This window comes from Epinephelus fuscoguttatus, linkage group LG7, assembly GCF_011397635.1.
Source record: "Epinephelus fuscoguttatus linkage group LG7, E.fuscoguttatus.final_Chr_v1".
Classification (NCBI taxonomy): Eukaryota; Metazoa; Chordata; class Actinopteri; order Perciformes; family Serranidae; genus Epinephelus; species Epinephelus fuscoguttatus.
In genome coordinates, this window is record NC_064758.1 from 39,893,818 (window position 1) to 39,921,295 (window position 27,478).

A 27,478-nucleotide genomic window follows, 5' to 3' on the forward strand; every position below is an offset into this window, starting at 1 on the left:
TTCTATTCATCAGTTTTGGTTGATTTTCTATTCCAGGTGGTACTTCAACCTGATTTGTACTTAGAAACAGCCTGAATCGCAATTTATTGTGATAAATAGTTATGACTTGCAAAAACAGGGGGATTTGTTACTGATGTGATTTCTGAATATATTTAGAATCCCTTGTTTGTGCCATGCGGTCTATCTGAAGCTCAGTTAACACCCATAAACTGGCTCACTCAAGTGTTAAACCACAATTAGCATATATTTAGACTTAGTCATGAACAACAAGTCATCTTTAATCTAAAATTAAAAATGTTCAGTCTTGCCACCAAAAGCTGTAACATGAAAGTGTGCTCATATTTTTAGCCTCACTAGCACCATGACTTTATGAATGGAGATGTTGATTTGATTCTGGTCAGACCACCACTATGGATTTTTCTGGATTGGTCCAGACTTTCTCAACAGCTGTGGGATGGATTGACATGACATTTTGTACTGACATTCATGGTCCCTACAGGACAACACATTCTCACTCCAACTTCGTCACAAATTGACATTTTGGTCATGGAATTTCCATGTCCACATATGACGTGCAAGGTACCCTGGGTGCGTTGGTTGATGACGTTTTGGGACACCTTGTCAAGTTCTGCCTGTTACATGCATTGTCTTCTTTCACTTCTGTTTTTACAGAAAATTTACCATTTACATACAGTTTCTTTCAAAATGAACGCCCTACGTCAATACACCACAAATTGACTTTTTTCCCCCTTCAACAACAAATAAACGTGGTTGGGTTTCAGAAAAGAGAACAGGGTTTGGCTTAGAATTGGCTTTAGAATCTTAGGGGACGTGAACAGTGCTCCCCCAGGTGAAAGTAAATATTTGTTGGACACATCCACCACAACTCTCACCCATCCCACTCAGACTTCCCACTCTGCCTTAACTTTCATCCTTGTCCCACCGCGTTTCCCCCTGATGCCGCTGGGCACTTTCTAACTACAATAGCAACCGGCTGCATGCCATGCCGATGTTAACGGATGCCTTTTTTCATTGGTTTTTGATGCCATAAGTCACTGCCCAAGCATTGGTTTTCAGTGACTTTGGAGTGAGACCGGGCTCGACTGGATGAACCCAAGCTGCAATCACCAGGGCTGAAAAATGAAGCCAATGTGAAAGGGCCAAAATCTGCAGTTCCTCAAATGGCCACTAGAGGCTGGCTCCAAAAGTGAGTCAAACCTAATGGACCCCCATGTTAAAATGCCCAACTTTACAACAGAAATAAACATGTTTACAGCCTGGAAAAAGACATGGTTTTAGTCTCAATAGCTAATATCCCCATCCATGACACCTGTACGGAGAGAAGGGGATTTTTACATAACTCACCATTTAACCGTTTCAGCTCATGACAGATAATTCCAACGTTTTGTTCACCGAAAAAAGTCTCAATCATTTTCTGTTTCTGCTTAAAGACCCTCTACAGAAACAGATATTTAGTTTTTCTAGTAATTACATTAGTATTATCAAAGTTAACCAAATGCACCATACTAACCAAGCCAGCAGCTGGCGTTAGGGTTAGCTCCACCCTCTTGTCCAAATATGGTCACTTCTGACTCCAAAAATGATGGCGACAGCTAGAATGCCAAACTCAAGGCTTTGAAACCAATAGGTGACATCACCATAGCTACATTCATTCTTTTATAGTCTGTGGATGAACCTTATTGTCTGTAGTGATACCCTGACTTCTCCTTTAGCACCATCAGGAAGTGTGTGAAAATTAACAGGAGCAAATGTAGGATCAAAAAAAAGAGAGGGTTGCATGTTTTGAATTTTTGCTCAAGGGAAGATGGTTCATATTTTAGGGAGTGCAGAGGGAGGTTGTTTCAACTTTTACTTGTCTATTTTACTCATGCCCAAGTTCATCAGCACCACTTGGGCCTGCTTCACTCAGTGGGATTTGATGAAATGTTCCTACAACTGTTTGGTGGATTGTAATTATTCATTCATATCATCCACAGGATAAACTGTTATAATTCTGGTGATGTCCTGACTGTTCATCCAGCACTGCCAACAGCCCAGATTTCTAATTTGTCCATAGAGTGCCCCAGGAATGAGTCCTAAAACCCAGAAATGAGTTAGCATTTTTGCATTCTCAGTTTCCTCTTTTCAAGGGTTTTTCTAATTAGTTTTTTGGTTAGGTGCCTGAAATTAGGTTTGTGTTTTACACAGGTTTAAGAGACTATCATGTGTTTTGCTCTATGACATAAAATATGTCAAGAAATACCCCACTCAAAAATTAAACTTTTATGTGTCTTAAAAAAAGTTGGTTATAGAACGTCATCACGTTGACATTACAGTAGTTTATTAGTGTGCCCGCATGTTACAAAAAGCATTTCTCTATCTTCGATCTTTTTGTATTCGCCGCCATGTTCACTGAGGTAAATGTTTTTACTGACTAGTAATCGGGCCCCAAAGAATGCAGCTCAGCCTTGCAGCCAGTTTTTCCCAGTGGCCACTCTTGGTATTGCAGACGAAAAATCCCCTGTGGCCCAAAAAGCATTCTCCCCACAGACCACCTAACAAAAGAGATGTCTGGAAAACTGTTGACGGGACACTTTGAACTGCAAACAAGATCAGTTATTACTCGTTCTGTGAGGAATTTTTATCCATAAAAGTTTAACTTTCCTGGAGCCAAAAAACGATTTATAAATCGGTGATGTCATGACCATGGAAAGTCTATGAGCAGAGCAGGAACTTGTGGGCTGGGCCAGTGGAAGAAACACTACTGCGCAAACTCAGTGGGCCGTATACCGCAGAGGTAAACCCAGAAGCTAGAAACTTTTGGTGCCTCTCAGAGTCAAGGAAGGATCATTAAACTACTGAATTTCAGAGGGCCAAGTCATTAAATCTTGCTGAAGGACTGTTTCAGTGTCAAGGATGCTTCAAATTCTACCAAGTCCTTCCTGTGTGTATCCTCAGTGGGCATGCAGTGCCCACAATTCTTGAAGTACATTTTTCTGGAATCGAAGGCGGGGCGTCTTCGATGAGGCACACCTGGGCACTCGCTAGCCTGTTCCAGTGTGTGCTCACCGAATGTTAGGAAGGAGTCTTGCCTGGCCTTTGTAGGACCCGACTTGGAGGGACCCTTCGTACCAAATAAGTATCCTTGACTTTGAGAAGCACTTTTTTTTTCGTGTATGTGCCATGCGAGCCATTCCACTGGATTGAATAGGCGCCATCTTGGAGTCCTTTATCGGTATCTTTACTATATAATGAGGAAAACTCTGTGTGTCTGTTCCACGTTTTTCTCCACACTGACTTGGTCAATCCATGTGAAATTTGGCACAGTGGTAGAGGGTCATGGGAGGATGCCAATGAAGCAATATTACATCAATTGGCCAAAGGGGGGCGCTATAGCAACTGATTGAAATTGCAAACTTTGAATGGGCATATCTCATGCCCCGTATGTCGTAGAGACATGAAACTTTGCACAGAGATGCCTCTCCTCATGAGGAACACATTTGCCTCAAGAACCCATAACTTCCGCTTATATAGATTTTCCGCCATTTTAAATTTTTTTGAATGAAAAACACTTCAAATGGATCTCTTCCTAGGAAGTTTGAGCGATCTGCATGAAACTGGGTGAACATAATCTAGGGACCAATATCTAAAGTTCCCTCTTGGCAAAAGTTGGAAAACTTACTAAAACTGAGCTTCTATAAGGCAATGAATATTGCGGAGGGCGTGGCTCATCACATAAAGGTGTAGAACATCTCAAGGGTTTCACCCATCACCACGCAACTTTGTAGACATATGACCACACATAATCTGAGGGGACCCCTCCATTATTGACCCCATCAAACAAAATGGGGGCGCTAGAGAGCTCATTTCTTATCTAGGCCTAACCGCCATATGGATTTTTACTAAACTTGGTAGATATGTAGAACAGGACGCCTCAAGGTGACTGGAGAAATTTAACTCTAATTGGCAACTGGGTGGTGCTATAACAACAGAAAAATGCTTAAAAATGGCTAAAATGCGACCAATTGTTCTAATTTGACTATTCTAATTTATTCTTAAAAATTTGGTGCTGACCATTTAAAAACAGGCAGCAGTCTACAGGTGGCCCACAGGCCATAGTTTGGCCACCTCTGCTGTAGACTCAGTCCTGTTGACTTAAATACAATATTAGGGAATCCCCAGTTTTGTTATTCTTTGTAATTCACTTTTGCATTACAGCACATTAGGATGTCTGGAATATCGTGGTGCTTGTCAGTCTGGATATCTTGGGACATGATCATATATCATACAGCGCTCTGGTTTGCCCCTATGGCCTGACTGTGTGCTGCATAAGCTCAGTCAAAACAAAATGGACAAGCAGCAAGATGAATGCAACGGTGCATGCAGATGATAATCATTTAACTTTGTTTGTTTGCTTTGACAACAGTATTTAAGAATTCAAACTCCCTTATGGCTGGGTCATTATGATGATTGTGTGCTGCAGTGACTTCTTTCTCTGTTTTGCTCTTATGAAATGTTGCGTTGGTTTGTATTGTCATTCTCGGTTTGAATCATTATCCTCAGTAGCCTCAGTCACTCAGCTAGAAAACAACTCCGCTCTGGAGACATAATAGCTCACAGGAATTACATGTTTTCCTTCCTTTACAATATATCTCTTCTGAAAACACAGTGCTCGGTCCACAGCCATAAAAGAGTTATCATTTTTTAAACACTGTACTCATACACAGCAGGCTGGGGAGGAAAATTGGACCCGCACCAAAAAAATGATGCACATTTAGGTTTTTTTCCTTCACTATTATGAGTCGTAATAGCACTGAAGTGAACGTAATACACTGAGATTGACCTGTCAATTGTGTTTAGTTTTGCAGTTTCCATTCAGTTCAAGACAGGTAGATCAATAAAGGCATAATAGACCCCAACACAGTTTCAGCTAATGGTCAGCAGACAAAATGCAGACATGAAACACATACTGAAACAGATATGTTTTACCATGCATACATACTGACAATTTTTTTGTATTGTTTTCTCTTTTCCATTACATTTCCTCAATTGCTTCAGACATTATGACTATCTTGTTGTATGTAATGTGATCACCATCATCTGCCATATCATCTGAACACCTGACATCCCTTCAATGGCCACTGGGAACAAAACATAAGAAAAAAATCATAAAGGCAGCATTTGCTCTGCTGAAGATAAACATTCTCTGTATGAGCCATCCCTCCTTATCATCATACCTCATGATAGCATTTCCCACCACTTGTCTAAAATTGGACACCCTGGTGAGTCTGAGCCAGCCTACAGCGGCCCTCCCTTCCTCTCCCCTCCTCTCCCTCCCCCTCAGCCGGGTAACCCACTGGACAAATAAAAACCTTTGTGTGAATCTATAATCAAAAGATGGGGATTATTCTCATTTAAAGGATGGAGGGGCAGCGCGGCTCTCTAGATGGTGGTTGCCATGGATTTCTCTCAAAACCTTTTTGTATAATGGCACACCCACTTCTGATGTCAGCGCTGGAGGAAGAGGGGGGGAGGAAGGAGTTGAGAGAGAGAGAGAGGGAGAGACGAGGGCAAAGGGAAGGGAAGAAGGGGAGGGGAAGAGAGGGAAGGGGAGGCAGCCTGTTGCTCATGATCATCAAATAACCTCCTCGTACTCCACCAAGCCTGGTGCCTGTGCATAGATGGAGCAGAGTTAAACGAGGCAGAAGCAGCACAAGCTGAAAACACATTCCATATTTTTTCCTTCATGTGCATTCTTCTGAGCGCCTTCGGCAAACTGACAGCTGCTGGGAATCTGATTCAGACACACAGTGAGTATTTTTCATATTTAATTTACAGTATTGATGCATTCAAAGTCTTTACTATATGTCCATTGTACGTTAAAACACACTCTCTCAGCTGTAAGTCACACTTTGAGAGTTTGTCACATGCAGCACAGTGTTTGTCTTAGCAGTAAGAAGTTGGAAATGGCAGAGCTGACTAATATTTTTTGCATCAGATTTCCCAGGGGTTGATATCAGGATAATATATTTACTTATTGAAGGTTATTGTAGAAGTCATCCTGTGGTTTTGTTCTCACTTTTCAAAAAAGAAAATCAGATCTGTGCAAGTATGCAGTGCCCTGCTTTCCAAAGCCAGTTTATTATTATTATCAATGCTTGAATACAGTAAGATTTATATTTATTTATCCTCCAGACTCCACTTTTGATAAACAGGCATCTTATTTTATTTTAGATCTTTCGACCCATTTAAAAAAATGTCTTTAACACATGACAGTGATTTGCATGCTGGATTGCCTGCACTACACCATGGTAACACGGCTGCAGCTACATTACAGCATGTTATTATCTGTCAACATTTACTGATATCAGACAGAGACAAGGTTCACTGTTGTAGAGAGACATTCTCTCAACGACGCTCTCTGTGTGTTTGCAGAGGCATTTGAAATTGGCAGCCACTTAAAAAAAAAAAAAAATTAAAATGAAAATTGATGCAAGAGAAACTTTTGAATGTGAGAGCCACTTCAAGTCCTCAAACACTGAATCATGGCTGATGTTATAATTTAGTGAACGCATAAAGAGATCATCTGCAACACAGTACATGGTCTCACTTTGAGGATGATGTTAGATTATGCCCCATGATGTGATTATGAGTCCACCACGCATATGCCTCTTTCAGACTTTGGATCAGTGATATATGATACGTAATAGATCATCCTCTCTCCCTCCTCCAGGTAATTGTGACTCTAATGAGATGAACTAATGACTTTTTCCCGTTCTAATAGCTAATAGTCTGATTCTACCCCACAAAGACGGGCCCGCAAACTAATTATAATCTGCTATTTCCATGTGTCTATATGTAAGGTATCTGAGATACATATCCTGAAGTGTCAGTAGAGCGGATCGAAGAGCCACAGCCCCGCCAGCAACTGTATTTCCCAGGAGCACGGGTGGTTACACAAAGATCTTCACTCAGGCGTCAGACTCAACACAAATCGAGTGATGGATGTGCTTTGAAAGTGTAAGTAGGATAAAGTTCTTTTCTCTTTCTGCAATCACAGCTTTTTGGAAAGACGTTGGAGGCTGGTCCATGTTTCACCAAGACTGCATCTCTCATATCCAGTCTGAGCTACAGATTTTTACCAATCCACAACAAATTCCAGTTCCAGTCATATCATGTGACAGGAAAGTTATAATTTTCTGCACTCAAACGCAAACATTTTAAAGGTCCAGTGTGTAGGATTTAGGGGGATATATTGGCAGGAATGAAACATAATATAATAAGTATGTTTTCTTTTTTGTTTAATCACATGAAAAAAGGAGTTATTGTGTTTTCGTTACCTTAGTATGAGACGTTTATTTCTACATAGGGAGCAAGTCCCTGCCAAAGAGATCAACACATTGCACCACCGTGTTTCTACAGTAGCCCAGAACGGACAAACCAAACCCTTGTTCTAGATAGAGCCATTGGTGTTTTTACAAAGGTAACCGTATATAGCAGCCCCTGCTCAACGAGCCAAACTGCATTAGAAAAACATTGATTTTTAATATGAAACTGCTCTATTCGGTGGTTTTTAGCAGTACAAATCACCAGGTCTGTTTGTTCTGGAGTGAAAGAGACCTCTGAGGATAATTCGGCTCCTAGTAAAAACCTCCTGAACATCTGGATCTTAAGATGTCAGAGAAAAAGGTGAGCACATATTAAGAGATCCTGGGCTAGCGGCCTTTACGCAATGAGCTGAACAGCATTGGAAAAACGTCGATTTTTAATATGAAACTGCTCAATTCAGTATTTTTAGCAGTTTGAATCACTAGGTCCATTTGTTTTGGAGAGGAAGAGACCTTTGCAGACAATGCGGCTCCTGGTAAAAACCTCCTGAACATCTGGGTCTTCAGTTATCTTAGACAAAAGGTGAGCACATATAAGCAGGTGCTGGGATAGCCGCCTTTCTGCGACAAGCTGAAGGGCATCGGAGAGACACTGTTTTGTAACGTGAAACTGCTTTGTTCAGTGTTTTTACCAATTTTTATTCATCCGGGGGCTCATTTATGAAACAATGTGTAGGTTCCAAGCAAAAAATGTACCTACAGACACAAGCCAAAAATGGTGTGCGGCAAAAAATACTCAACAGTTCCTACAATCAGGCTGCCACCTCAACATCTGCATCGCCAATTTCCTGTCTTCAAAATGATCATAAGCATGGGTCAAAGTTTGGTCTGCCCCTGCTCTGTTGGTTTTGGAGCAGAGGAGACTTCTGTGTACAATTCAGCTCCCAGTAAAAACCTCCTTAACAATGAACACTGAAGGAAAGCTAACCAGGAGTTCGTGCTTGACACGTGGGGGAAGTTTCAGCTGATTGCAATCTGCTGTCCTCACATCGTCCCTTTAAATACTACCCATCAAATGATGTATCTTATTTCTTCATGTAAGCTCACTTCTTATCCATCAACCCAACAAGAACGAAAGCCCTGTGTGGCTGTTTGTCTGGTCAATTCATTCCATTTCATCAACTGAAGTACTTTTTCACTCACAGCTTGATAGTGTTAAGAGTTTTCCATCACCTCTCTTTGATCTGTCGTTGCTTGTACCTTCTGTCACCTCATCCTGCAGGGACCTGCGCTGAGATCCTTCGAAACACTCAGTTCAGAGTGACAGACACAGTCAGGTCTCCACCGCTATGAAGCTGTGCCTGCCCGCACACATACCCGGCCTCAGCGCCACTTATAACAGCTGCCTGTGAAAAGGAAATTGTTTACATAGCCCAGAGCGATTAGACGGTCGGATGATTGCAGCTCGGCATGAAAAGGGCACCAAAAGATGAAAAGTGAGAATTGGTTGATTCACACAGACACTGCGGGGAACTTAATGTTATGCAATCTTTATATAATCAAGTTAGTTGAGCGCTCACATATGTTGAGTGTACAATCATCCTATCAGGCTAGAAGAATGCCTGGGATAAAAAAGGAATAAAAAAACTGTGAATGTGAGTGTGCATGTGTAAAGTTGAGGTGATGGTGAGATGTTTTGCGAGCTGATTAAATATTGTATGTCACAGTTTGTTAGAGCGAAGAGGATGAGGAGTGCTGTGGCATAATGTTGAGCGGTGATGCAGAAATGTGGGGATTTGGTGGGTCGGCTCAGAGCCTGTCTGGGGGATTGAGTGCTCTAAGAGGAAGGACAGACTGGGGACAGGCTGGGAAACAAACTGTAGACAGAAAATGACAGAGGTGTGATGCTTGTCATTTGCTCTTTGTTAGGGAGGCATTTCTCTCAAAGAGGGAGAAGACAAAAAACATTTGAGTGGCATTTCAAAAGGTTAGTGCCTTTTCAGCATTTAGAATATGATCTCAAAGCTATAAAAAAAAAAAGGAGAGACGCATTAGTTCTGCTGCACTTTTAAAGGCACATGTGGGCTGCATTTGAAATCGAACGGTTAACAGAAGACAACATAAACAAGCATTAACGCTAATACAGCTCATTATTAAAGTGTATTGTCTACACAGCATACTTCTCTGCACCTCAGAAGCGGAGAGCAGCACATTGTGGTGGACTGCATCGAGAGTTAGGGAGACATTTACTGCCCCGGAGCTATAGCTTCTTCCAGGGTTTTCAGTTTGCATTAATGCCGCCCACTCACAAGAAAAAAGAGACATTTTTGTTTACAACTATTCCTGCTGGAATTTCTGTAAGGAAAGGGCTTCTCGGGTAGAAGTGCTTCTGGCATGCCTGAGTGTTTCAGTGTTTCAACGGATTTCAGACAGAGAGAGGGAGAGAAAGCAGGGTCATGGTGTTTTCAAGTCCATTTCTGGAATAACCACCCTCTTATAGTCCATTAGAGAGCACTGAGCAGTTAAGGGTACATGAGAAGAATTGCTCGTTATGAAGAACCAAAGACTGTAAAAACAATGCATCTCCACTTACTCCCAATGTACAACAACGATGCCAAATTATCCCAGATATGGCCACTGTCATCTTGCACCAGCAACATCATTCGGAGCCTTCTTCTGTATCTATGCACAAGGCGAACTCACATTTCCTATGATAGTGAAGGCATGACTGACCCTACGCTCCCTTCTGACTGGCTAGTGCTTGTTGCCTTCGTTAGTTGGGTTGATAAGGTTTAGGCAACAGAAGTGAGATTGGTCAGCATGTTGTCATATCAACTCGTCAAGTACCATCACTTTGTCAGTGGATGTACACGTCATATATAACATGTAGGTATCTGCATCTGTTTTTGACGTTCAAGGTCGGCGTGTCAAATTGCATGTTACGTGTATTGGGGGGTGGGGGGGCGGGGGGCGAGAGCCTATTCCATCTAACATTGGGTGAGAGGCGGGGAGTCTATTGGCAGAGTCCATCAGTGAATGAAAACACTCTGACTGGCAGTTAAGCTCAGCAAACTAGAGGAGAAATAAAAGTGAGGAAAGTAAACAAACAGCTTAAGTCAGGAGTGAGTAGGACCAAAAAAAACCTTATTACATAAGTGTCGCATGGGGGCTGGAGCCTATCCCATCTGACATTGGACGAAAGGCAGGGTACACCCTAGACAGGTCACCAGACTATCACAGGGCTGACACATAGAGACAGACAACCATTCACACTCACATTCACACCTACGGACAATTTAGAGTCACCAATTAACCTGCATGTCTTTGGACTGTGGGAGGAAGCTGGAGTACCTGGAGGAAACCCACTCTGACATGGGGAGAACATGCAAACTCCACACAGAAGGGCTCCCCCACCCTAGGTTTGAACAAGGAACCCTCTTACTGTGAGGTGATAATGCCTCACTTTACCACTGCACCACCGTGCTGTTAGAAAAAAAACATGGTTTGGCTTAAAATTCACGCGGGAAACAAACAGGGGGCTCCAGCGTGAAAGCCCAGACTTCATTTTTGCCATCCACCACCCAACCCACGCTCCCCAGCCAGGCTGTCATGCACTTTATATTGCAGTAATTGGCGGCAGCATTACAACTCGTTGCCACCCGGTGCATATTGTACCGCTGAGAAGGTTTCTCTGTGCATGACTGACGCTGATGTTCACTGAAGAAGCAACAGTATTTGATTAATTGGGTTTTGCCTGCCGCCTCTAAAACTGATGCACCTGGTGCATATCAAACCGCCTCCAAAGTTGCCTGTGTGTTGGTGTTTGACGCTGACATCACTGGCAAAGAGGTGGTATTTGACAAGTTGCGATTGAGAACAGGCTGGATTGGTTGAGGTTAGGGGTAAGAATATCAGGGTAAGCCAATCAGAGGCAGAGTAAGGCAGAGTAGGGCCAGTCATGCCCTCACTATCCAAGAAAATGCAAATTCATACCAAATAGAGATCTTCACAGTATCAGGCTCCAGCCTATATACCCCTCTGACCAATAGCAAGTAGCGCCATTGATCATGAGCAAACCAATTGGCACAAACAGCTGTCGACCCCCTTTTATAGCATCAAAAACCTGAATAAAACTAAACATATCACAAAAAACAAACACTTGAACAAACATCAGCATGATAAGAAATACTTAGAATGACAGAAACCAGTTTGGGAAAAATTTGACTTGTACTTCAGTCTCTAAGTGTCAGCCCTGTGATAGTCTGGTGACCTGTCCAAATGTCAGCTGGGATGGCCCCCCTGCGACCCCTATGTAACAAGTTTTTGGTCTTACTCCCTCCTGACTTAAGCTGTTTGTTTACGTTCCTCACTTCTGTTTCTCTTCTCGTTTGCTGAGCTAACTGCCAGAGTGATTTCATTCACCGATGGAAAACTAGTTTTTAGTTTGGCCCACGTCCCATCAACTAACATGTAGGGGGTGGGGTTTATGACCTATACTGCAGCCAGCCACCAGGGGGCAATCAAAATGTCTTGGCTTCCCTTTTGGGGAGCTGTTTTTATACACAATCTGTGGGGAAAACAAAGAGACGTAGTGTGAGCTGAATGGTTATTTAGCCTGAGAGAAAGAGTGCATGATGACATCCGTCATTCGGAAACATCTTGATTAAGAGCTTTGTTTTACAATGTTGCATCACTGCTATGCCAATAAGAAAGGTTGTTAGACTGTATGCAAAAAACAAAAGCAAAATAAGACTGCAGTGTGAACAGCTGTCACTGGAAGGCAAACAGCTGTTAAATTATGTTTAACTTTAATTGTACGTCTCTGAGGTTCCGATTTTCATCAGAAATACTGATCACCCATTTAATTACCATGTGTTTGTGTTTCACAGACTGGGTCGAGTTGAATTGCAAATCCTTGATTCAGAGACAGATTGGAAAAATCTGTCTGATTGTGACTCTTTGCAAATGACACGTCACATCCACCAATGTGGAGATATGCAGCCATAAATAGTAATCATTAATAGATGAGCTATTCGTGTCTCTTTGCAGGGTACATACTCCGCACGTGTTCATTTGAGATAGATTTACATCAGTCAGGACCCTCCACGCTGAACAGGAAGGTTGCACACATTTCTCTACAGACTGAACTTCGACTTGCTAAAGGCTTCAGAATTCTTTGAAGATCAGCTACGCTTCGACCTCGCAGTGATCGCTATCATTATTATGCTCATTAAAATCGTCTCAATGAACACTGGCGGCGGCAAAGCTCTCCAAAGACTCTTGAGGAGGGCACTGTGGGTAATGCATGCTCAATGCAGTCAGGCAACAGAGACTCACAACCCGGTGACTCACCAGGCAATCTGGAGAACATGCCCTGTGGCTTAGCTGTGATAACGCTGGCACAGAGAGAGGCCAGACCTCAGCCGATCTGGTGGGGGGAACAGGCTTCGCTGTCTTTGCAGTGTTTCATCTCTCCTTCCTAGATAGACTTCGTCCCCCAGAGGAGACATCTGAGACACAACACAAGAAGAGAAAAAAAAAACCCAAGAGTTTAAAAAAAAAACCCAAAAAACTCTCCTGTGACTGTAGAAAGGCAAAAGCACAGTCGGTTTAAAGGCAAAGTGAGAAATCAAACAGCCTCAAGGGGTTAAGTGTGATTTAATCTAGTAGGAGAGTGGCGGAGGCCTGTGCACATCCACACTGGTGATGTGTTGTAGGCGTATCGATAACCTCCGCCACACGGAGGGAGAATGTGAGAATTTACGGATGTGTAGCAGCAAAAAGGAGGGATTTACTGTTTTGAGAGATGATTTTCATTCTTGTGTTTTGGTTTTGTTGCACAGCACGAGTGTTGATGTGATAGAAAATATAGAAAATGTGCAGATGTAAGGACCCATTAGAGATCTCTATGATTTCTCTAGATGTGATGACCTATTTTCACATGTGAAATATCATATATCACCCAAAACGAAACACCATCAAGAAGCAAAATAGATTAATACAACCAGGCAGAGTGTTTAAGAGCAGAGCTCGTGTTGGATTTGCTCTAATTTCATGGGTGGAGGATGGTGCTGACTGTAATCAGCGGCTCACAGAGGCTGACAGTGCAGGTGCCTAATAACCATTCAGTGACACATTCACGTCCCCGTTTTAGAAGCCAAGGCCTCCTTCCTGACCCAGAATTGGTGGTGCAGCAAATCCAGGCGCTGACATTTTAATTCCCGGCTGGCTAACCTGCCTCCCCCTAAATTACTGTAATTGATTAAATTAGTTTGGACACAGGCCACGAGGTCCTCACTGCACTGGTGACGTACAGTAAACATTTTCTCTTTCCTTCTCTCTCCTGTTTTAATATACTGTTCTTTCTATCTCTCTGTTGATCTGTCTGTCTGGTTTTGCCTGAAAAGATCTCAATATATATGTACAAATATTGGCGTGAAGTCAGAACACACACTTCAGACAACACCTGTCTGAAAGCCACCCAGTCTAGCTGCGGAAAGAGATATAGAGAACACACACAGACAGATATTTTAGTGTTTAAATATAGCTTGTTCAGCGGCTACACAAAGCCGTTACATCAGTGAATTATCTAACAACAGCCAGTGTAACATCAGGCCATCATTTATAATTCCCAGGCTGCTGTGGGTAACAGATGTTCATGCACACAGTTGGGAGTGAAACTGTTACCCCTCGGTGCGTGTTGTATCCAGATCAGTGATCAAGTTTAATGATGCTCGACTGAAATACTCATACTGCTTAGATAATGGCACAGACATGTTGTTTTGTGATGCACTTTGTGAAGGTATAGAGGTTTAATTCAATTTTCAGTTGGTGCTCTCATGAGAGTGATATAGATAATATTGATGTGCTGTCTCAATCATAAGACAAACATTCTCCTTTGCAGCACCCTTCTGTTGTCCTTTGAGAAATGGTGTTGTAGTTTTTGTGAGTGTGTGGTTCTCCTTGTCAGGTTTGCCCAAGAGTAATAGTTTGACATTTTGGGGAGTATGTTTAATTGCTTTTTTGTCAAGAGTGAGATGAGAAGATCGATGCCTCTGCCATGTTCGAGAATGGTATCAATGTTCTTATCAAACTCCGAGCAGGAAAGCAAAATGTCAAACTATTCCTTTCACTGTTGTCCGTGTACTCGAGTCACAGGATTTACACTAGAGTTAGCAAATGAAATGACTTCAGACTCAACTTGACAAAATCAAAACAGACTTGCAAGTTGAGTTGGACATTAACACCACTGACTTTTCGCTTCACTTGGATTTGAGACTTGAAAACACCCGATACCTTCCTTCAAGCCCAAAGTTTAAAAAGTATGTTATTTAGAAGTGTGTCATGCATCAATTTATTTTCATCATCATTAACACACTATTAGTTCCCTGCAAGTCAACACGTAAATACCAGACCCACTTTGTTTAAACTGGTCCATCAGCATCAACTCAAGCTGCAGGACAGAACCATGAAAAACGAATGCTAATGTTACATTACTGAGCGCCAGTTGGTTAAAAAAAGATACCAAAGATAATTTCGTTTGCGTACAAAAACTATTTGGGGGTTAACAAAAAAAACAAATTGCAATATGCAGAAAGTGCAGGTTGAAAGTTACAGATGAAGACGCAACAATATCCAACTTAGTTTGCCCTTTGTAGCTGCACAGTAAGCAGTAAGCTGAGGCTAATTTTAATATAGTAAAGGAGTTAACGTTAGCTTAACAGCTAAGTGACTTTTTATAGATTAATTCAAATTTTAAAAAGCATTTATGGTTAGTGTATATGACATTGGCATTACTTTTATTGAAGACTGCATTATGACATGCTCTTGACCAGAAACTCAAAGTTTAAGACTTGTGACTTGCAAAACATTGACTTGATCCCACCTCTGCTGTTGTCCACACGAAGCAGACAACTGAGCTATCTTGACTCACATGTTAGAAGAAGTAAGAAACTACAACTATTCCTTTAAACACACCAATGTCCCATTGTACCAATGTAACACTGCTGAATTTTCAGAGCTGTAATAATGTTTTCCTGTCACCTGATGTTGCCTGAAATTTGGGCTGATATATGTGTTGATTTAAAAAGTATGGCTAACCACAGGCCTGCCGTTAGTGCCAGTCAAAGGGTACAGATCTGGGGGCCATGATTTGGGATCAAGTACAATTTCCTTACTGACTTGTGTCACTGACAATACAGTAAATGGACTCAAAGTGCTTTTAAGGCCCTGACACACCAAGCCGTCAGTTGGCCTTCGATCAGTGTTGGGCTGATGCTGAGCATCTGTCATCTTAGTCAGTGCAGCCCTTATTGGCTCCCTTGTCATTGCATTTTTGGCCGATTCACATGTTGAATAAATGTCAGTAATGGCGGAGTCTATCGGTGAATGAAACCACTCTGACTGGCAGTTATGCTCAGCAAACGAGAGGAGAAACAGAAGTGAGGAAAGTAAACAAACGGCTTAAGTCAGGAGGGAGTTAGACCAAAAAAACTAGTTACATAAGGGTCGTGGGGGGGCTGGAGCCTATCCCATCTGACACTTACAGTAGCAAGAGGCGGGGTACACCCTGGACAGGTCACCAGACTATCACAGGGCTGACACATAGAGACAGACAACCATTCACACTCACATTCACACCTACAGACAATTTAGAGTCACCAGTTAACCTGCATGTCTTTGGACTGTTGGAGGAAGCTGGAGCACCTGGAGGAAACCCACGCTGACACGGGGAGAACATGCAAACTCCACACAGAAGGGCTCCCCCACCCTGGGTTCCTACCAGGGACCATCTTGCTGTGAGGCGACAGCACTAACCACTGCACCACCGTGCTGCCCTTCATGTGGATTTAATGAGACCAACTGCATTCATGTGTGATGATGTTAGTCCCCACACTAGCCAGTTCACTGAAGTGAGACTAGTGGAAATTGCCTGTGTTGGTATCAGAGATAAGGGTGGGTGGTGGTGGGTGTGGATGAGGGTGGAACATTTTGTCCCTGTTTATAATCCCTAACAGCCGGCTGGGTTAACCACCATAAAGAACTGCTTTACAGTAAACAAACAGACGAGCTAACTGTGCTGTAACTGTAAAGATAGACTGCTCACAATGCTTCAGTCCTCATATTAATATCATTACAGTTTACAGAAAGCATCTTTGTGGTGGAATATTTCAAACGGGTTTCATGCTTTCGTTACATTTCTTCAGTGAGTGGGTTGTTCTGCAGGCAGGGATTGTTTACACATGGCTCTGCCTTCATATATTGACAAGTGGCCATTAGAATTAAAATGCCAATAATCTAAGTGGCTCCTGCTGCAATAATGCTGCATTGTGGTATTACTCATCCTCGGGTAAGAGCAATGTAGAAGCTTTTAGTGGTAAAGCACAGTGGCATGATGTTAAAGACACAGTGTCAGTGCTGCTCCAGTTTACTGTAACTCACAAAGGTTTGCGCTGAAGCTTCTCAGTATATCAAAGTCATAAACTTTCTTGTATTCAATTCATTTTTAAAAATGTTTTCCTCTGATTTATTACAAACAATAAGGCCCTTTATGCCAGATTTGTAAGACTCCTCTGTTTCCCTTCTACAGGTGACAGAGTGATGGTGGCAGGCTGAGCCCAGTGATGTGAGTGACCAGTAAAGATGACCCTGTTGGCGGGCGATGGCTCCGACTATGACTACAGTGCCCTGAGCTGTGCCTCTGATTCCTCCCTCAACCCACCTCCCCTGCATGAGGAGGAGGCTCAAAAGGGGGCCTTCTACAACCGGGCGCAGCGTGCCCCTGAGCTCAGCTCCCTCCAGGACGACACACCTCTGTCCAGCGCCCGCAAACTCCACGCCATCATCAATGTGGGTGGCCTGCGCTACCAGCTCCCCTGGACCACCCTAGAGGACTTCCCCCTGTCTCGCCTGGGCCAGCTGCACCTCTGCAGCAGCTTTGATGAGATCATGCGCATCTGCGATGACTATGATGTCACGCACAATGAGTTCTTCTTCGACCGCAGCCCCTGTGCCTTCCGCACCATCCTGACCTACCTGCGTGCGGGGAAGCTGCGGTCCCTCAGGGAGATGTGCGCCCTGTCCTTCAGGGAGGAGCTGCTCTACTGGGGGGTCCCTGAGGAGAGCTTGGAGTGGTGCTGTCGCCGGCGACTGCTGCAGCGCGTGGAGGAGTTTGAGGCGATGGAGAGAGCAGAGGAGGAGGAGGAACTCCTGGAGAATCTGTTGGATTCAGACAGTGGCCACAGGGAGCATGCAGCAGAGTCCAAGCTCAATCAGTGCATGAGCAAGCTGAGAGACATGGTGGAGAGGCCTCACTCGGGCCTGCCGGGGAAGATCTTTGCTTGCTTGTCAGTGTTATTTGTCACCATCACTGCCATCAACCTATCCATCAGCACCATGCCTGCCATGAGGGAGGAAGAGGAGGCGGTGAGTAATGACATTTAACACACCACAAAAAAGTTACTGTGTACAAAAACACATTAATACCAGAGCAGACGTGTTTTCATGTCAGTGAGGAGAAGAAAAAACGAAGACATGACCCAACACAACCTCATTCTCTGCTGGGAATTTGTCATAAAGAGACACCAGAGTATTAACAATGTCTCACCACATCTGAGCCCTGTGGTGAGACTGGCTTTGTCTGAGCTGTATTCAAAAGCTAAACTGAGGTTAATTGACGAGTAACTGTGAAAAGCAGTCATTAAAACATTCTAATGATGGCATGTCTTATCTGTCATGTCATTTAAAACCTCCTCGCAGCGAGGAAAGGGAGACTGCTGAGAGAGCAGGTTGTTTTGCCGGATTAGAGAAAAATATTTGAAGACGTCTCAGTGTGCTTTCATTATTCTGTGTGACTTCAGTCACAGCCGTAATTAGCACACTGGCCTCTTTAGTCAAATCAAAGCCAAATGGAATATTTGAGCCGCACACATTATTTCCTTGCAGAGTAAAGTGCAAATTGGTTTTTAAAGGTACAGTGTGCAGGATTTGGGAGTACATTGGCAGAAATGGAATATAATATTATTCTTTTAGATTTAACACACATTCAACAAGGAAAAATCAGACATGAAAGGCACAAGAATATAAAATAGACAAGACAGAACAAAACAAAACAGTACAAAGCAAACAGTAATCATGTAGCATATGTAACATACATCAGATCTTATAAATCCATTGTTGACAAGCCTTTTAAACTGGGAGCTGCTGTTTTAAAAATGCACAGAAATGAACTTAATGACTTAATGCACTTAAAACTCAGCTAAAAGCAGAAAAGGCTCTTTGATCAAAGTAGGAAGTTAAAGAAGGGACTTAAATAACTGCAAACAGTTGCTTTGAAGAGGAGGAGACGTCTGCGGGTAATGCGGCTCCCGGTAAAAACCTACTGAACGTCTGAATCAGAAAAAAGATTAGCACACATTAGCAGCTGCCTGGCTAGCAGCAGGGACATCATAGTGGGGAGAAAAGTGGGACTCATTACCCAGGACCCCAAAGGGAGGAGGGCTCGTGAAAAGCCTGGAATGAAAAGTTTGTTTTTTTCATTACTAAGTAATTACTGGTATAATTAAATTAAAGCTGGCTTAATAAATCGTTCGAAAGACTACGAGTCCAGTGAGCATTGTGGTACGGTTCAGGTTGGTACGCTCTTTTTCCCATTTCCACTCTGAAAAGTTGTGGATGGTACCAGTGGAGACGTTCTATACTGGCCATAATTAATATGAACCCTTGGAGATCAGCTCATTACTGAAAGTGTGAATCATATAAAAACTAAAGTGATGGTCAAAGTTGTCACAGTTAAATTTGAAGTGTGTTGATGGATTCATATCGTCAGCTCATGCATTGAGTTACATTAAAATTAAACATTCCACTGTAAAAGTGAATGAAGTTATTTTTTCTCAGACTCCAGCTGCTGTGAGAGGCAGCAAAACATCCTTTCATTTTATAGTTACAGTTTACTAATAAAACAGAGGGGGAACCAAAAATGGGGACAGTACAGAACGGTTCTATCGGTACCATCCACAACTTTTCACAGTGGAAACGGAAAATAAGCATACCGAACTGAACTGTACTGTACTGCACTGTGGAAACGGGGCTTTAGTGAGGAGCTGTGGTCGACCCCGTTGCCAGGCACGATGCATTCTTTACCAGATGTGATTGGTTGTCACAGACGCAACCTTTCATGAGCCTGCAAGGTGTGGACACCCAGTGGAAATGAAATGACTGTGAATGTGTTGGAAGGTTGAGACAGACCCAAGTCATCACTGATGGATTTTTCCAGTTTTCCAAATGTCTTAGTGTGATCATTTTATTTCTGATGTTAAAGCGTGAGGTGAGAAATGTGTGCGTATCCTTAATGACATCAGCCACACATATTCTCCCTGCATGATCTAATCTGTAGCATTTCATTTACTCACTGTGTGACCTCTTTGTCTATCCATCATTTTGTCCTCTGATTAAGAAACTCTAATGCCCAGTAAAAGTCCTCCTCCCTGCTCCTAACTGTTTTTCACCTTAGGAGCTTTTTTTAAGGTCTAAGATGCTTTTGAATAACTTTCAGTTGTAACAGGGAGACATTTCAGCTGGTTGCATTCTGCAGTCCTCACCAACAGATGCCACTTAGTCCCTTTAAAGGATAACTTTGGTATCCTTTCCTCTTCTTGAGGAAGAGGTGTTTCAGGATTGGATGTCTTCTCTTCTTCGGATGGCAGTAGTCATCTTGGGAGAAGTGAACACTGCAGACCCGATGGTCTGCAAGGCGCAGTGTCTGGACAGGAGTGTTAGCATCCATTTGTAGCACAACTAGCCACAACTTCAGCATCTTGCCGTCCGACAAAGGCAGCCTATGAGAGCTGTACGGGGTGTTGCACGACATCCTGTTCTTGCAATTTGGATAAGCACAAACACGAACCATTGTTTTCAATCGATGCAGTAAAACTCTCAGCTGTACTCTGGGACAACCAGCCCCACTCTGAGCGGGGCTCAGCATGGCTCCTCTGTTTTCTTCCGGCAACAAGCAAAGTTCTCGCAAGATGACGTCACAGCCCAGAGGTAAGGGAAACGCTTAGTATGCTACTTACAGAGATAGCACTGGCGATCTGAACCAGTCAGTGGGGAAAAAAACACTTTTAATACGCAAACTTATACGGGAAGCATTTGCCCCTGTTACTGTTTTAGCTCGTTTCGTGGCTCCCGGCTGCATCCGCCTCCCTCAATACTAAACCAATTTTAAAACGAGTTGTACCTATGAATCATACGCACACATACACATGGGGAAATAGGGCCCAGGTTGAAAAATACCGAAGTTATCCTTTAAATCTTACACACTGGACCTTTAATGAATTTATTTCTCTTAGATGCTTTTGTAGGAATGTCTTCTTTGGATTTAAGCTAAGAGGAACTGCAACCGCTTTACTTTCCATTTCAAACAAATGTTTTTTGTGGTTTTCAAATGTTCTGCTTTCACTTCTTGTATATACCCAGGAAATCAAGTGCAGATACTGTATGTGTGGTAGTGTCAGTGGGTGGAGGGCAAAACCAAAATCTCAACGGTTTTTGTTTGGGAGTAACTGAACCACATTTCATGCTGCTGCTGACTCAAGTTTCAGATGCAGTAGGCCTACTTTGATCTCGCACTGTGACTCTGTATGTTACATATGATGTTGAGTTAAACATCATCTCAGTCACAAAGTCACTCCAACAAACTCACAATTTGCATTCTGGGAAAATAAAGGGTATTCAAAATGAAATAAAAGAACTGAAATGATGCTAACGATCTGATGAAGCTGCTGTATTATATTCTACCTGACACACTCACTTTGTATTCACACGCCAGTATTCTCAGTATGTTTTAATTATGCTTTTTTAATTAAAAGTGCCAGTAATCGCATCCTAACAGCTCCGCAGCCTCTAATTTCTTGCAGCCAGACAACAAAGTGTTGCATTAAACGTGTGCAAGTGTTCCTCTCTCTGAGTGAGAAGAGCTGTACCGGAGTTTGCAGGTGCTTGTATGGGTCTACTCAAACCATCTCCTCCTCTGTGGGAGTGTGTTTCATAATGATATTTTGCCCTGATATGGAGCACATTCAAAAGCTGTGTGCTATGTGCTTTGAAATGCTTTGAACCTTCTCAGCCACGCATTGAATCAGCATCATTACTGTATCTAAGAAAAACATCCGCCTTTCCAAAAAAAAGCTTAAAGTGACAGTTCACCCTAACCCCATTTTTCCTCTTACCTGTAGTGCTATTTATCTATGTAGAGTGTTTTGTTCTGAGTTGGTAAGTGTTTGAGATGTCTGTCTTCTCTCAAATACAGTGGAACTAGATGGCTAGATGGAAAAAACCTCAACTCAACAGCAATGACCTGGTTACTCAAGATAATCCACAGACCTTGTTGTGAGCTGTTTCATGTAGGAGATTTTTTCTTTGTACCGTTCTACACACGCCAACTGTATCACCTCGTAGATGGTGATACTATACTTGAGTAAAAGTACAGTTACTCCAGTAAAAAATGACTCAAGTAAAAGTGAAAATTGCCATTTTAGAAACCTCCTCAAGGTAGTGTCAAAAAGTACCTGGTCAATAAATCACTCAAAGTGCAAATTACTTTTCATTTTACTGTAGTATATTTTTAGGGTGTGTGGGTCAGTTTTTTTTTTTAATGAAGTAGAGTATGTCAGCTAATCAACCAAATAACGATACACTATAAAACTGATATGACCATCTCTCCATCTCTTTGTCTCTACCCTCTCTTCCTTAAATTTACATCACATCACATCCAAACATTAACATCACACATTTAAAACAATTATATTATAAAAACCTTTATTCAGTCAGGTAAGTCTCTTGACATTGAGATCTCATTTCCAAGAGAGACCTGAGTACATAAATAACTAGAAAAGCACTCAGAGAGTGCAGACCTCCACCAAGTAGGTGATATTCCCTCCCCCTCTGCATCAGATTTTGCAGCCTGCATCACAATTAGGTTATTTGCATCACTATCATTATTACGTTATATATGCCTTCACCATGGAGACACTGTGGTGTATTTATTTAGTTTTTATTTTGTACCAACACAGAATATAATATGTTGTTTTGTATTTTTCACTTTCTTTTTTTCCAACACAGAACATTCATTTCAACTTTAGAATTACAAAATTTCAACTTTAGAATTACAACAATATTTAGGAAGTAGAACAAGACATGCTTTCCGGGCCACCAGATGGCGCCATTTTCACCGTCGTAATTGCTGTCAGACCATAGACTTTATTTATTATTTTATCCACTTTGCTTCAACCGATCACCACCAAAATTTTATCATCTGTTCCTTGTCCCATTTTCCACCTTTCCTGAAAATTTCATCAAAATCCGTTCATAACTTTTTGAGTTATTTTGCAGACAAACAAACAAACAAACAGACAAACAAACAGACCAATGCCATATATATATATATATATATATATATATATATATATTAAATCGAGTCAGTTAAAACAAGTTAAAACCAGTAACAGTTAAAATCAGTCAGGTTTTTGCCTAGATTTATGAATTAACCCATTGGAACCACAGTATCAAGCATCAAGCTTCGAAGCACACAGCTATTCGTTCCAGGTGTATGGTGCAAATAACCTAAGAGCAATCTTTCCCAAGTCAGTGTTAGTTCTAGAAACCTGCAGCACTAACCAGTCCTGCGAAGATATATGTGTTTTAGCTCTCGAGCCAATAAGTGACGTCAAATATGAGGGCAATCTTTGAAGAAGTCCTTTAAAAATGAATGAAAAGTCCCTTCTAATAGAAAGAGAAGGCCAACCCACTTTCTGATGATGAGTGCTGTAGCTGTGTCTGGTTATAAATCTAAGGGCTGAATGGTGGACAGCATTCAGCGCCATGAAAGTGGAGGCTGCCACATGGCGATAAATTATATCACCATAATCTAGCAGAAAATTTCCCCACGATCTTCTGTCTACATGATAGAGGGAAACAGGACCTGTTTCTGTGTTAAAGAATTGTCATAGATAATGTTAGCTGGCTAACTGCATTTTCACCTTGTGCTACGTACTTCAATGTTCTTGCAGGTTAGAAGAGGAGTTTTTTTTAAGTGGAGGTCTCTGTGTTTTTCAGGAGGCACAGGAAGGTCTTTTTTTTAGATTTTAGTACAACTTTAAAAAACTCAACATCAGTGTCTCTTTCCAGTAATCATGACCTGGTTACTCAAGATAATCCACAGACCTTGTAACAGACTACACCTGACAGCTGCTCTCAGAAGAAAGTGCATCATTGCTCGCTCACCTAGCACCACTGAGCTACAAGCCAAGGAGGATGTTGTTAATGTCTACATCTCATGCTGAGTGGGTAGTCACGCATACAAGTAACGCAAATGGACAAAAAGTTTTTTTCTTTTCTTTATCTAATTTGATTTTTTCGTGTGTGACGTTCATTTTCGATGTTTTGATAAGGTGGAGAGGGGTAAAGAGAAGAGGTGGAGAAAGAGTGGGAGGTTGCTCAAATCTCAGCTGTATAGACTATCATTATTTGGTTGATTAGCCGACCTGCTCTACTTTATGATACCCCTCTCTCTCAGTGACTTCTTATTGGCTCTGAACCGTAGTTGGGAACGCGCTGGCTTATTGACATTAATTCTAGCTTGGCTCGTCATTAGCTGCTAACTAGCTTCTAGTGGTCTGCACCACTCTGCAGAAGGAAGGATGGTGAGGTTAAGATGTGGCCCTGAGCTCATCCAGACACTTAATTATACTGCTATCATCAGTCTTTGCTGCCTGCTGTCTTCACCACGACACCCAGAGAGAGCTGCTTCCCCACACATACATGTACACGTCACACCCTCACAGGTTGCCCACAAGGCCGCCACATTTATGGGTGAAAAAGGGTGAGCTGGTGACAGTCATTTAGTGCATGCTTCCTTCTGCAAGGTGATATGGCTGGCGGGTGTAGAATGGTAGAAAGAAAGATAGGTCTGTGGAGCTGAGTGCCATCTAGTTCCATTATACTGGAGAGAAGGCAGACATCTCTGCAGCCAATGTCTCCAACACTGGCAACTCACACTTAAACAATCTAGACTGATAACACAGGTAAGAGGGAAATTTTGGGTGAACTGTCCCTTTAAAATATGCACAATGAAGAAGAGCATGAAAAGTTGCTGCTTTATGGCACAGATCACACATCAAATCAAAATTTAAACTCCTAATATTTCTCTTGCCAACATATTTATCCAAATAATTAAAGATTTGTGTGTGAGCTTGATTTATTTTGTTTGTTGTAGAAATATTTTGCACGTTGTGTTTATTGCTGCAGCCTCCCAACATGCAAAGCTCCTGGATTTCACATAGAAGTGGTTCCCTCTAGTGACTACAGCGACCACTCACACATGCTAATGATGAACCTGCTCACTCGTGTGTCTTTCCTCTCCAGGGCACATGTTCCCAGATGTGCTACAACATCTTCATAGTGGAGACGGTGTGCGTGGCCTGGTTCTCCCTGGAGTTCACCCTGCGCTTCATCCAGGACCGCAGCAAGCTGGCCTTCCTCCGGCAGCCCCTGAACCTGATAGACGTGGTGGCCATCCTGCCGTACTACATCACCCTGGTGGTGGACAGCACCTCCAAAGGGGAGAAGCGTCTGGGCTCCGGCAGCAGCTACTTGGACAAAGTGGGCTTGGTGCTGCGCGTCCTGAGAGCCCTGCGAATCCTGTACGTGATGCGGCTTGCTCGCCACTCCCTGGGCCTGCAGACTCTGGGCCTGACAGCACGCCGCTGCACACGGGAGTTCGGACTGCTCCTCCTCTTTCTGTGTGTGGCCATCGCACTGTACTCCCCCTTGCTGTACTTAATTGAGAATGAAATGGCCACCACGCAGGAGTTCACCAGCATCCCTGCTACCTACTGGTGGGCTGTCATCACCATGACGACAGTGGGCTATGGGGACATGGTGCCGAGGAGCATCCCGGGCCAGGTGGTGGCTCTGAGCAGCATCCTGAGCGGGATCCTCCTCATGGCCTTCCCCGTCACCTCCATCTTCCACACCTTCTCGCGGTCCTACGTGGAGCTGAAGCAGGAGCAGCAGAGGCTGCTGCAGAGGAGGACACACTTCCTGCTGCGGAGCCGCATTGCCGGCCTGGGCAGCAACCTCTCCTTGGAGAGCGACATGCTCTTTCCTATAGGGTCAGACGCCAGAGACTTGGATGACTGAGACTGTTGGACAGGGACGGACATAGAAAATGGGAGTAGGGCAGAAAGAGAAGAGGAGGGAGGCTACAAATGAGACTGAAGAGGAGAGTGAGAGAGAGAGATCCTCTCAGAGGAAAACAGGGGTGAGGAGGAGGGAATATAAAGTCTCTATAAACAAGATACAGAGAAGAAAAGGGATTATTTTTCTTCCCAGAAATGCAGCCGTGCTGTAGCAGTGTACTTTTGGATAAACATGACAGAGGGAAGTAGAGGAGAGGATTAGTATAAGTATTAAATAAATGTTTCCATCAAAACTGTATTATCTGTGGATAAAATGCATCAAACATTTGTCACACAATATCAAACAGAAGTCCAATTTACAGGAAGAAAAACAAGAAACCTCAAAGTATTTGAGTGTAACAATGAACTAACGTATTATTGAAATACATTGTAATTCAGACATGAAATATGTTATACCTCCTGAGACTCAGCTACTGTTTGGCACACATTTGTAATGTCCGTATTGTAAATTCAAAATGGCGGAAAATCTATATAAGCAGAAGTTATGGGTTCTTGAGGCAAATGTGTTCCTCATGAGGAGAGGCATCTCTGTGCAAAGTTTCATGTCTCTACCACATACGGGGCATGAGATATGCCCATTCAAAGTTTGCAATTTCAGTCTGTTGCTATAGCGCCCCCTTTGGCCAATTGATGTAATATTGCTTCATCATTCGCATCCTCCCATGACCCTCTACCACTGTGCCAAATTTCACATGGATTGACCAAGTCAGTGAGGAGAAAAACGTGGAACAGACACACACACCCAGTTTTCGTCATTATATGGTAAGATGAAGTATAAGGTGCAGGAAACCCAAAAAGTGACGTCCTCATGGGAGGACACAGGGTCTCAGGAGGACATGACAGAAGAAATAACTAAAGATCACGACTCACTTATGATCCAATGACATAGTAATGAAGTTTTTTGCATCTGATTTCTTCTGAGGTTTTATTGGTGTCATGTGCTCTGGAGAGTGAACCAGTGTCACTTAATGGAAGATGATCTCTGTGTGTTCAGTCCCAAATGCTAAAACATGACCCTTCATAAACTGATTATTTCCTGAGTGACTGTGCAAACTGAGAATTATGTCCCCTAATATCCCTGCCCGTATCCACATATTAATTATGATGTATTAATAGTCCTTACTCTACTCTACTCCTTGAGGTTCAATATGCAATTTTTGGGACACATTTTTTGGAGATATTATTATTATTATTATTATTATTATTATTATTATTATTATTGTGCTTATAATTACTGCAGTCGCTGTCCATGGCTGTTTCTAATTATTATTTCTCTCCTTAAAGTGGATTTAAATGGAAATCTGTCTGTGTCATTGTTGCTTCTCATTTTAATTTAAAGCCGCAGAGGGAAATTGTTTCACAGTTTGGGGACAAAATTGAACAAAATGAAAACAGTCAAATACATTAGTACATGCTTGGCAGACACCCAGTACCAGGGACAGCATATATGGTGTCATACAGAAACAGTACAGCAATCAGTGGTGGGAAGGTTTGAGGTACTTATTTCCATTTTTTGTTACCAAATAATAAACTACAATAACACTGTTTATTCTGTTTAGATTCATACTTAACACAGATTGTTAATAAGGATTAAACTTCCCAACATTATGTAAAATAGTTAACTGATTCATTTGTGTATTTGAATGTCCTGTGCCACACAGAGAGCTTACAAAACACAAGTCATCATCATAAATTAAAAAAAAAGAACATCATTTACATGAGTGCCCTGTTTTGAAGAATACTGTGTTGACCAACTGGTGGGTCAGGGTCCACTCTGAAAGGGCCACAAGTGACTTGTGAGTGTGTCAAGTTTGTAAAAAAAAACAAAAACAAAACAAAACAACAACAACAAAAAAACACTTTATTTTGAAGTACAGTGAATTTCCAGCACAG

General features: G+C 42.4%; 1 protein-coding gene across 1 annotated transcript; it reads left to right on the forward strand.

Annotated features, from left to right (window-relative positions):
• The first annotated feature begins 5,623 nt into the window (after window positions 1–5,623).
• kcng1 (potassium voltage-gated channel, subfamily G, member 1) lies at window positions 5,624–27,382 on the forward strand. Its single transcript, XM_049581393.1, has 4 exons — window positions 5,624–5,810; window positions 6,864–7,020; window positions 16,918–17,753; window positions 24,750–27,382. Exons 3-4 carry the CDS (start codon window positions 16,971–16,973, stop codon window positions 25,524–25,526), a joined length of 1,560 nt encoding a protein of 519 aa, XP_049437350.1. The 5' UTR covers window positions 5,624–5,810; window positions 6,864–7,020; window positions 16,918–16,970; the 3' UTR covers window positions 25,527–27,382.
• The last annotated feature ends 96 nt before the right edge of the window (window positions 27,383–27,478 follow it).

What these genes read in the sequence shown, in the direction of transcription:
- kcng1 (XM_049581393.1), top strand. Translation starts at nt 16,971, where the DNA reads ATGACCCTGTTGGCGGGCGATGGCTCCGACTATGACTACAGTGCCCTG. An exon ending in TGAGGGAGGAAGAGGAGGCG is followed by an intron (nt 17,754 to 24,749) that starts GTGAGTAATGAC and finishes TTTCCTCTCCAG; the next exon opens with GGCACATGTTCCCAGATGTG.